This window comes from Mizuhopecten yessoensis, unplaced genomic scaffold (assembly GCF_002113885.1).
Source record: "Mizuhopecten yessoensis strain PY_sf001 unplaced genomic scaffold, ASM211388v2 scaffold2691, whole genome shotgun sequence".
Classification (NCBI taxonomy): domain Eukaryota; kingdom Metazoa; phylum Mollusca; class Bivalvia; order Pectinida; family Pectinidae; genus Mizuhopecten; species Mizuhopecten yessoensis.
Genome location: NW_018404672.1, coordinates 230,715 through 243,005, shown reverse-complemented (window position 1 = coordinate 243,005; position 12,291 = coordinate 230,715). Strand labels below are relative to the sequence as shown.

The 12,291-nt window shown below is 36.1% G+C and overlaps 1 protein-coding gene across 2 annotated transcripts; it reads left to right on the top strand.

Moving 5' to 3' along the window:
- Positions 1-1,067: 1,067 nt before the first annotated feature.
- Positions 1,068-10,928, top strand: LOC110446399. Of its 2 annotated transcripts, none has more exons than XM_021491532.1 (5): positions 1,068-1,183; positions 5,064-5,218; positions 5,507-5,881; positions 8,355-8,521; positions 10,659-10,928. In XM_021491532.1, exons 2-5 carry the CDS (start codon positions 5,064-5,066, stop codon positions 10,778-10,780), a joined length of 819 nt encoding a protein of 272 aa, XP_021347207.1. In that variant the 5' UTR covers positions 1,068-1,183; the 3' UTR covers positions 10,781-10,928. The 2 variants fall into 2 exon arrangements, with proteins under 2 accessions (XP_021347207.1, XP_021347206.1); XM_021491531.1 differs by having other exon boundaries at positions 5,507-5,884.
- The last annotated feature ends 1,363 nt before the right edge of the window (positions 10,929-12,291 follow it).

Below are 12,291 nucleotides of genomic sequence, written 5' to 3'. Positions count from 1 at the left end.
TTCCCTTTGTTTTGGCGTCTCCTTGTTTCATGTTGTATTTCCATTTGTTTTGGTGTCTCCTTGTTACATGTTGTCTTTCCCTTTGTTTTGGTGTCTCCTTGTTTCATGTTGTATTTCCATTTGTTTTGGCGTCTCCTTGTTTCATGTTGTATTCCCTTTGTTTTGGCGTCTCCTTGTTTCATGTTGTATTTCCATTTGTTTTGGTGTCTCCTTGTTACATGTTGTCTTTCCCTTTGTTTTGGTGTCTCCTTGTTTCATGTTGTATTTCCATTTGTTTTGGCGTCTCCTTGTTTCATGTTGTATTCCATTTGTTTTGGTGTTCTTGATTCGCGGCGTCGTTTGAGTTGGTGTCTGCTTGCATGTTGACTTTTTGTTTTGGGGTTTCCTTGGATCATGCTGTTTTTTGTTTTGTTTTAATGTTTCCTCCAATCTTTAGCTTTTGTGTCTCCGCGGTTCATGTTGTCTTTTCCTTTGTTTTGGTATATTCTCGCTTCACGCTGTCTTTCCCTTTGATTTGTTTTGGAGTTCCTCGGATCATATTGTCTTTTGTTTTGATGTTTACTCGGATCACGTTGTATTGTGTTTTGTTTTGAAATCTCCATGGTCTTTGTCTATGATGTCATTGATTTGGTCTGGTGTGTCCTTGCTCCGTGTTGTCTTTGCATTTGTTTTGGTGTCTCCTTGCTCTAAGCAATGTAAATACAATTAAGAGGATTTTTTACGAAATCCTTAATTATATATAAGATATATATCCCAATTGTAGCTTGTTTTAACTTATACGTTCTCGAGTGCAAAGAACAAGTTATGGAAAATAAATCATTTCATTTTCTTTTTGTCACAAATACAACATTTGCAATCCACATACATATTGCTCCATTCGCTTAAGATAAAATGCTAATTGTTTTCACGCGTCAGCAAAAAAGCGTCACAAGACAAACTCAAGACAACAGCAGAAAGCAAGGATACAGATATATCCAATAATCAATATGTTTACCTACGTACAAGTATGTATGTTGCGTTTCGTTAGTATACATGTACTACTCCGATGCCGTCCCTGTCACATCTCCGTGGAGATGGTGGTACGGCTAATGAGGGCTAGTACTACTGATGTATACGTATAACGGGTGACAGCAGCAGATACACAGGACATACTGTTAAAAGATCCTGAATACGACAAACACACGTAAGACTTGCATGCTAGGCCATCGAAGATGGCTCGTAATATTTAATATCGTCATTCCTTTGTCATTTTAGAAACTGAAATATGTTCCCTGATCTGACTGGTTAACAAGGTTTTAGTACGTGAAGCAAAAACGACGAGTTGCAGGAAAATATGCGAACATTTTGTTTCGAGCGACAAACGCCTGTGTGTGTCTTAATCTCATTGTGTCTTACTCTCAGTGTGTCTTACTCTCATTGTGTCTTACTCTCATTGTGTCTTACTCTCATTGTGTCTTTCTCTCATTGTGTCTAGCACGTTGTGTCTTACTCTCAGTGTGTCTTACGCTCATTGTGTCTTTCTCTCATTGTGTCTTCCTCTCACTGTGTCTTTCTCTCATTGTGTCTTCCTCTCATTGTGTCTTCCTCTCATGCTGTCTTACTCTCACTGTGTATTACTCTCAGTGTGTCTTACTCTCATTGTGTCTTACTCTCATTGTGTCTTACTCTCATGTTTCAAGGTACAAGGTGGTCGACTGGTGGGTTCCTTACCCCTAACCTTTAATAGTGGCACGGTTCAGGGTACACACGCTTCACGCATCATCTAATTGGTAATTAATCAAAAACGCCATTTTTTTGAAATTCATAAAATACAGGGGTTTTATGCACCTCCACTTCTATTTTGTCTGCTTCAATAATAGTTTAGACCAATTCAGATTGTCACTTTTTGCTTCTATTATCACTGATGAGTCCCTGAATGACGTAATAGCTGTATGGTGCTGTGTGATCTTATTTTGGCAAACTGAATTTATTAATAAAATTTTGAAGAAGCAAACACCACATGAGTATGTTTAACGTTAATTTTTAAAGAAGAATATTTCTAAAAATGCTGCATATTAGAATACTTAAGTATGTGAAAAACACTCTGTTTCGAGGACCATACAATGATCATTCCAGATTTAGGAGTATTAATTGGCCTACTATAGAGAAATGAGGAGATGAAGTGAACTCGGGTAGGGTTGACTTACTTCACATATTTTTGATTTTTTCATTCATAATTACTATATTTTCTCATATTTATTTCATTTCAAAAGATGGCGGTATTACCCCAAAATACATATCTATAAAATACAAAATTATTGATTGTAGCCACCAGGAATTCCAAATTGGCACACATCCTTTTCAGTTAAGCCCGATATTACTTTAACGTCAATATATCATGCTGTAAAAATATCACTTTGTTCCATAAAAAGTGCCATAATTGGGCCATGATAGGGTCTTGTTCATTATATGTTTAATTGGTGTTGCATGATTTATAGTTGACACAATTCTAGAACGTATTAAACATCGAAAATATGTATTTAGAACTAAGAGACTCGTGTTCATACCACGTACAATGTATCTATTTCACACATAGGCTCAGTAAACTTACTGGAGGTAAGACTCAGAAGGCTGCATTATCACATCATTTAAACTGATATATTCTGTATTTTTGTTTATAAATATAAAGTTATATTTTTTATCACGATGCTCATCTAAAACAAATATGTTATACACAGTGTTTGGATGAGCGAATTGTGTAGACATATTTCAAAATTCTAGCCAAATGTTCAATATATCACTAGATACACAATATACTATGTATAATAATATTTCAAGGGGTTGCCAAACCTCCCCTTCTGTTTCAACAATATTTTAGACTATTAAGGTTTCACATATTAGCTGGGCCCCTAGGTGTCACCAATAAGTCATAGAAGGTCGAAACAGCTGTTTATTGCAGTTATATTACCAAATTATCTATAGCTGAAATCATCTCTGTGTTTGATTTACGTTCAGCTTTGAATGCGAGAACCTTTCATATAATATATTTTAATATTTCCACACAAAATATTTTTTAACAAATAGTTACCGTTTCCATATTTTTTTTATCGGCAACGACAACGAAATACACTAAGCAACAATATTATTTTTTCTTCAAAAAGAAGCCTGTGCTGAAAATAGTTGTGTGAGTCGGCAACAATCTACTCCTCACTTTCAATGATATACATTTATTCATGTTACCTTATTTTCTTACAGGAACATTCTTGGCATTGTTATCCAAGTTAATGAACTGTGAATTTTGAAGAATTTTGATAGATTTCTGTTTGATCTTGTGTCATCTACAGTACGGTTGATTATTTTTTTCTTTCTTTACATGACCATAACTCATACCATACTGAAGGGACACATTCTTTCTCTATTTATAAGAGCTGTCTTTTCCGAGAAATTTACGGAGGATGTGAGAAGTTTAAGTTCGATTGAAATTATCTTTGTTGTTTTCTGTGACAAGATTTTCCAATAGACTAGACGCACTCCTATGGGAACAAACTGTACAGCTCTTCTTGCCGATTTTCTTTTTTGTTTCACATAAGGCTGAATTTATCAAAGAGCTTATCAGGACTGGTGTTAAAATCTTTGCAAATTCCTTTCATTTTAAATTAATATATACCGACAATGTGCTGATATTTATTGACCACATCCATCCTTATCTTGAAATCGAGGACACGACAGACTCTGCAACTTCAGCTGCTTTCCTTCATCTTTACGAACATGAACAACAGGAACAACTTGCAGCTAAGTGGTACGATAAGCGTAATGATTTTGAATATCCGAGCCCGAGCTTTCCCTTTCTCGATAGTAACATTCCTGTTTCTCCAACCTGCAGTGTTTACATGTCGCATAGATTTAACCCCGATTTACATGGCGAGTGTTCGTCAATGAAACCGAAGTCGCCAACCCTTCCCGAAAGCGTGGTTTTGTTCTCTTTGTACTTTTCAATGGTGTCTTTGTAAATCTCTGTTAATGTTTTGTCCTATTTGTTTTCGATTTTTAGTTCGAATTCCGATTTTGTTGATACTTTGGTTTTTATCTTGTTTTGTTCAAGTGTACTTTTAATATAATCTTCAAATTCCTTATGGTCTGTGGAATTCTCCTTCGTGTAATAAGTAAAAATAATGACCACAAAAACCATGTCTCTTGATACAGATATCTGGTCTTTTTCAAATTAAAAAGAGAAGCAGACCAAATGTATAAACCATTTTAGCTGTTTTCTAATTGTACGTTACTAGAGCAGGTGCTTCGAAGGTATAAATATCACACGAATGATGTTACAGCTCCTCTAAATGTTACCAGTTGCTTCATTTACCACTCTACACCTGACACCCGTCAATATTTATCCTTTCAATTCCCGAATATTTTGTTAAACACCATAATTATAAAAAACGGTTAGGTTGGTCAAAAAGTGTGCTATAATACGGTTGCCACTCGTGTCGCAGGAAATCCCCACTATGTGGCAGCACCGGTTTCGTTTCTATATATAGATATTTTTCTTCAAATATTTTAATGGACAATTCTTCTCTTTGTTTACATTTCTTCATTTATAAGTATCTCCAAATGCATTGATACAATGTTTGTGATATTTTGTAAAGTTAAGGTATACATATTGAACTTGACATATTGCATACTTATATACTTGTTAAAAAAATAAATAGTTTTTTGTATAATTATGCTTTTAGATATATTGCATACTTACTTAGTTTATTATAAGGGTTCCAACCCGGTCTAGCCGAGCTATTTGTTTCTACATTCATAACACTGTTGATGATTTTTTTTTTCATTTCATCTTCATTTGTGGGTTTTTTTCATAAACGTCCCGAAGGTAAGGTTTTCCTTACGGAGATAAATGATTAACGCTAGAGTCTGAAAGAACAGTTTCTCTAAATCCTAGATACAGTTTTGGGCAGTGGTACAGGGATCCTTATGGTGTTGCGCGAGAATCAAACCTCGCGAAAGTTTCACTCGCGTTTTTACAGTATCTCTTTTCTATGTTGTAAGCGTCAATATCTCTTTATTGCATTCCTCTTTAGATGACGAGACCAATGCTGTTGTTAGCGTCAGCCGTCCTGATGTTAGGATTGTTTTCTGAGAGCGTGGTTTTTGCACTGACCGCACCGGAAGTCCAGATGTTTGGTGTTTCCGGTCAGCATTTAGCGACAGTTTCTGTGACAACCGGAAGTACCACGTGAGTACAATCTTTTCTGCAACCACTTTGTCTGTCCGTTTGTTAGCGAGCAAATAATATTTTTGTTATTACTTAACCCTGCATTAGTACCAATTGGTTCCGCTAGTCTGTGTTCCTTGATGTTATTTTCTATTTGATTTTCGGACCGAATCCTGACCGAATAGAAATACTACAACATGCTATTCATTCTATGTATAACATCGGGTCCCCGTTGGATAATTTAATCTGCTATATTCTTTATTCGTCTTCGCTAGGTGTTTTTTCACTTAATGTCGCCGTTTGTTTAAGGTACACTATCACATCCTCTGGTTTGCCGGATCATGACTGGCAGATGGTCAACCCTAACACTCCACTGTCACAGAACCATCAGATAAAGATACTCATTACCCCAAACGTATCCACAACAAAGGGTTGTCTCCCCATGGGAAAGATAGGCCTCACTAGGACAGGGGTGTCACTGTTCAACCCTCTTGCTTCAGACAGCCGAAACGCTGTTGAGGGCCCGAGTGCCGAAACGTTTGATAGCTGTGATGGACACACCACGAGGCATGGTGACTATCACTACCACAAGTTGCCGTCCTCGTGTCTATGGAAAAACGAAAGAGACTATTTCATCGGCGTTGCTATGGACGGGTATCCAATATATGGTCCAAACACAACTGGGTAGTAAGTATATCCCATATTCGGCCCCATCACATTTAAGTCTTCTTTGTACGCTGTTGAGGGCCCTAGTGCCGAAACGTTTGATAGCTGTGATGGACACACCACGAGGCATGGTGACTATCACTACCACAAGTTGCCGTCCTCATGTCTATGGAAAAACGAAAGAGACTATTTCATCGGCGTTGCTATGGACGGGTATCCGATATATGGTCCAAACACAACTGGGTAATAAGTATATCCATGTTCGGCCCCATCACATTAAAGGCTTCTTTGTGCACGGCATTCACATTCTAGAATTTGGAAAATGTTTGAAAGTCTCGTATCAATTTTCCTTCGAATTCACTATTAATAATATTCTATTGCGGCTTCAAGATTTTTTTAACTCTTAACATTACTGATTAAATATCACTGATTGGAGTGGAATGAAAGATCGGGTTTTAATCAGATTGGATTAGATACCACTGATTGAAAACTGGTCATCCGATGAGCTGATTATGGTATTCATTTTGTTTGCCGACAACCACTAGGTCAGTGTCGCTTTTGATCGCCTTAAATCTCCGAAGGCACAATCGACCCATCATCGATACACCAGGGGTTACGCTCATTTCTGCGCTCTGTATCCCTGGAGAATGTCATAGCAAAATCGAAGGTTCGGTCTAGTTTGATCTACTGATGTACATCAAAAGAATCTCGCTGTCACCTAACGGTAAAGTTGCCTGGATTTAAAGTGGAGTGTCGCTCCGCTGTGATCTTCGGAGAACAGGTATCAACCTACCGATTGGTCAGTTGTTTTCACCTGATACCAAGCAAATAGCTAGCCGCGTGCCTTCAGTTTTGCTATGACATATTCCAGGGGTGCAGAGAGCGAATATGAGCGTATACCCTGGAATATCGAGGATGCAATTGACCTTGTAATGTTTAAGTCTATTTTGCCCTTGATAATGTTTCTAAAAATCTAAATTACAGATACAATAGCAAAAAAAGGAAACTGCGTTGGTAAAATTATACACAAACAAATCAATACAGTAATAGTTTGCTTAAGAAAAGGTAACAGACACATTGAATCGAAGATAATATCACTTGTCAATTAGAAATACCATTTCACCGCGAGAGTACACGATGACGGGGCGGAGAGCTGGATGCCGTGCAGGCGTGGTTTTTTTGCAGTTCACGGACGGATTATCCGGTTTCCAAAAATGCGTTTAGCCGTCAAAATATGCAGTTGTGAAGCGATTCCACAAGTGTACAACTCGTATAAAAGCGTCTTCATAAGACATTAATAGTGTTCGGATGCACACCAAAGCTTCTAGGAACAACATTTTGGGCAACGCCAGTCTGAATCACTCAAACAGCCCAGCAGCAGCGGACTTCTTCACGCAGTCTAGGCATGGCCTACCAAACACGTTCACCAAGGATTGTTTTTAGTCTTGGACGGAAAGATGTAAACAACAGTAACAAATTGAATAGAGATTGTCAAACATGCTAGTAACGAAAATTGCGGAATTTGGCACGTGTACAAGGACACAAGAATTCACGTGCACAAAACGCATTTACCCATCAAGGTTGTTGAGGAGCGTACACATTTGTGTATTGTATTTCTATGTATGCACAGTTTCTTTTCTTCCATTAGTATAATGCAGTAGAGACTTGGCAAAGAAGCAGGTCCGGTTTATTCTTTCACACTTATTAGATAGTAGTTCAACTTTTTCGACTTTAACTCTTTTTGTCTTCAACGTCACTGAAGAAATTGTATTATTTGACAAATGCATGCCCGGTGTAGTGATATTATATGCTCCCAAGTACAACACGAATCTAGTAGTCAACTTTTTAAAACGGAGATGCATTAATTCGATTTTACTCTATTTTTTCAACATTTCCAAAATAGAAATGCTTCAGTATTAGTTTATCTTTTCAAAAAGGCTTCGGGACAATATTCTGAACACCGTTTACGATAACGCTCATTCCATCGCATCCTCAATATTCAGGGTTCACGCTCACTTTCGCTCTCTGTACCCCTGGAATATGTCATAGCAAAATTGAAGGCACGAAGATAGCTGTTTAGTTGGTCTCAGGTAAAATAAAACCCTGATCAATCGCTAGGCTGATACCTGTCCTTTGAAGATTACAAAGGAGAGACGCCCGACTTCAAAGCCTGTCAATTTTTACTGTTACGTACATCAAAGGATCGAACTAGTCTTCTTGTCTCATCAACAAGGTGGCGCACACCGAGCCTTCAATTTTGCTATGACATATTCCAGGGGTGTGTGGAGCGAAAGTGAGTGTAACCCCTGGATATCGAGGATGATTCCATCGTTGTGTAAGACAAACTATCATCAATCTGAAATCGAGTCAAAATGGCGTCTACCTCCTAACGGTTTCAGTAAAGTTCGATGAAATAGCTCCAAAAATGGTAGGACACTTTATGATAATTGTCCCACACGATCCATTCTTTCATTTGGTCTGATTTATACAGCGACACTTGGCTGAAGACCACAGACCTTGATGACTGTCACGGAAAGACTATTGGCGGGAATTACCGGTATATAGCTACTGTAGACTTCCCCTACCTGCTCGGCTGTTTCCATGGTGAAGTGATTGACACCAAAATTCGCACTTCCGCTGTTTGTGGAGCAAGCTCTAGTAAGTGCTTTACTTGGTTATTTGGATTTATAATAATAATAATGAAGATTTAAATATAGTTTAATTGTTAAATTAGATCTTTTGGCAAATACGTCTCTTCTTCAAGGATGAAAATCGCGAACGGAACAATGATATTAAGTGGAAGAAAATGCTAAGATTCAACACATGCATATAGTCGCCATAAAAATTTCCAATGGATAGATCTTACGAAAGAGACATCCCTACATCTATTTCATTTTAGTTAGAGACCTATTATTAAATTATACGAGTTACTGATTAAGAGACGTAACGGACCAAACGGAAATTGTTTTCTGTTCCAATTGACTCCTTATTAGGTACATTAAAATACGCCAAATATGGATGTAGAACGGGACCATTTATAATGCTTTTTTACAGGTCGCAGATGTGATTAATGTTTATAATAATGTATAAACTTCATGAAATAAGCATATTAGAAATAGTTACATTAAGATCTATTTAAGACTTTAGCAGCTTCATTAGTTCGTCCCACACAGGTAGCAAACGGTTCTTCAGGACGATATATCTGAAGCCAGTGCAGCGATAATCTTCGTAACAGCAAATTAATGGGAATGATAAGCTTACGCGAAATATTTTGAACGGTAAATGTTCTATTTATTATAACTATCTAAAATTACACACATTCGATTTATGAAGTTTTCCATTTCGGAATCTGCTGTTGAAAATCAAGATTTGCTAAAAAATAATCAGTTAATAAAATAAGAATTAGATAAAATATTCAGTTAATAAAATTAGATTACTTTTTTTGTATCATATTATCATAGAGTATCAAGAGAGTGTCATCACTCTACTCACATTAAATGAAAACCATTGTTTTACAGTGTAGGACCCGTATTCATGAAACTGTTCTCATGCTCAAGCATGGATTCTGTGTTTCTTATCACGCTTAAATCATGCCAAACGATCAAAATCAGTCTCTTCAAAATTTTCCAAACCATCGACAAAACAAGATATTTTTTTTCATTAATTTATAACCAGAAAAAGAGATTAGGCTTAGGTATAAAATTCATGCTTGAGCATGAGAACGGTTTCATAAATTCGGGCACTGTTGTCTACAAGTAACCTTGTAATTGATTGCGATGACTTGTAGAAGGCGAACGTTCACGCGATTGTGAAAGCAGTGGGCTCTGTCCCCAGGAATTGCATCTGTTATTCCCTGATTAACGTTCAGCAGTTCGAGTAATGACATTAATTGGTTCAAGTTTAATTAAGAATACTGTAATGGTTGCCGTCGGCACGTTACTTCATTGAGGTAGCTCTATAACGTCGCTATCAGATCCGCTATTGCAACGACATTCACGTGTATTTGACATTTATCTGACACTTTGTCAATTTCCAATTTGATAGTCTTATCCAACACAGAGAACAAATTAAGATATCAAGACATTCATGTCGTGGGCACGAAATTAGAAATGTCTAAGGAGATAAGACCCAAATCGGATCACTCATTACAAAAAATTACTTTTGAATCATTAAATGTGTCAACAGGTAAGTTATTACAACAATTATTCCTTATTATACATAGTTATGCATTAATTTTGGTCTAGAAATGATTTGAAGTTCAAATAGCATCAGAAGACGAATTTCAAACTCGAAATCTAGTTTCTGTTTTCGTAGTTAAAAATGGCGCATGCGAGGATTATGTATTTTGTTTCGGACAGTAGGAATAAATTCAGAATATAGAAATAATTGTATTAATTCAAATTCCAAATATCGTCATAAAATGTGTAAATACTGACAAAAAAAATTCATTTGAAGCGCAAAAACAAAAGTCAAGCTGTGATCCGTTTTGGGTACTGATATTGGAAAAAAAAACACCGAAGCGCTTATAAGTGACTTCATGGTGTTCTATACATATCTTACATGAGCCCTTGGTGTTTATTACGTTGGCAAAAACACACATCGATTTTCCTCTTTTGATCCATTTAGTACTGTCACCATAGTGTTTTATTAAAGATATATGTACATGTAATCTGAAACGCGTGTACATCGTGACATGGTGAGTCTATTTGTAAAAATGACTGTTAAGACTAATTTATTTTTTGTCTAGATATGTTACTATATACATTTAAAAAATAAAATGTACGGTTTGTTACAGGCGCTAAATTCGCACAATGGGGAGGATACTTGTGTAGCTGTGATGGTGCCAGCTGTCTGACGCCAGCTTCTATCTCGATGTTGTTTATCATCATCGTCGTCATGTCTAGGATCTGGGAGTGAAATAAACAGAAGACTGGCTTGTGAGAATGGTATTTAACGAATGAATATTGTTTTCTCAAAAGAAAAGCATAAGTAACATTATCAAGCTTATTTCTTAAAATGCGCGGAACTAATATTTTTTTATCAATAATATTATTCCACTTATAAAATAAACAAATAAAACTAATATAGAATTACTGTTATGTTTGTAACTATGCTGAAGGATTTAAAAAATGTTTCAAAAGAGTATATAACGCTCTCATTTTTATAACAACCAAGGGAAGTAAAAGGACTTCATTGGAATACAAATGCACCAGGGTTATTTTTCCTACATACCTTGTGTGTAATAAGGACTGTCTCAATGAAAATAAACTTCTAATATGTCTTCGGGTGTTTGACAACCGGCAATGAGTTACGAAAGACTATCAGAGTATTTTGCCGGAATGGTCCTCGTGTTTGGAGAAAACGTTATCTGCGTTCAGAGTTCATGAATTTTCTGCTAGAAGAAATACCAATCACAATCTCATGTCACTGGACGACTTGTTCAATTACTATCCATCAAGAATGACACCAAGTCAATATAGAGTACTGAACTCTGAACAGACCAATACACCCAGTTTCAAATCAGTATCAAGCCATCCTCTTTTTCACTCCCTTTTTCAAAGTCGTTAGTGTAGTGATAGTTAAGCCTACAGTTGACTTATCATGGACTAATTATTTGAATTAATATAAACTCATTCCGCATTGTAGCATCTTGGTAAAAGCAACTTGTACAGTGACGATAACTGCTATTCTATTAGTTAGTATTTTGTTGTAAATCAATCAAATATTTCATCTATGTAACATATGATTTGGTAAAAATTGACCGATGACTGTATTTCTGATGACAAACACATCTTATCTACTACATCTATATCGGACGAAGCTTTCCTTAAGGACTCTAATTATCTTGCAATATTTCGAAATCGGCTAAGGTTCATCATCTTACTTAAAAGGTCAAAGGTTAAAAAATAGTTACTTGTTTTGGAGACGTGTTCGTATATTGGTATTTTACCTACGCTTAGATCTCAATAATAAGTCTGCTTCTATCCTCATTTTCATATTGAAAAGTAATAATCAGTTGATTTATTCCTGGATCAAATTTAAATTTCGGCAATGTTTCAACCAAACTTAACTGTAAAATTCATTTTATATTCAAATGCTTTAAATAATTTCAACAATTTGCTATGCTTACAACCTACAATGAATTTTTATCCGTAGCTGTCTGTTATTGGTAGTAAATGTCCATTAGTTATTACAATAATGTAGAGTTACTGCTTAATGATAGACAGCCACAGATAATTATAGCTTAAATAATGTATTAATAGCACACTAATAAACATATTTATATATGTATATTTATTTCTGCTTCGAAGCAGTATATGTATATACATATTTATGAAAAATATGGCTGGGGGAATAAAATATTTGTAAAAATAAAATAAAAAAATAGCACACTAATAACACACAGGTAATTTAAATGATGAGATAAT

Bases quoted from the DNA above. Each gene is read 5' to 3' on its own strand.
- LOC110446399 (XM_021491531.1), top strand. From the start codon at position 5,064: ATGACGAGACCAATGCTGTTGTTAGCGTCAGCCGTCCTGATGTTAGGA. The intron at 5,219-5,506 runs GTGAGTACAATC...CGTTTGTTTAAG, and splicing joins GTGACAACCGGAAGTACCAC to GTACACTATCACATCCTCTG. The intron at 5,885-8,354 runs GTAAGTATATCC...TGATTTATACAG, and splicing joins GGTCCAAACACAACTGGGTA to CGACACTTGGCTGAAGACCA.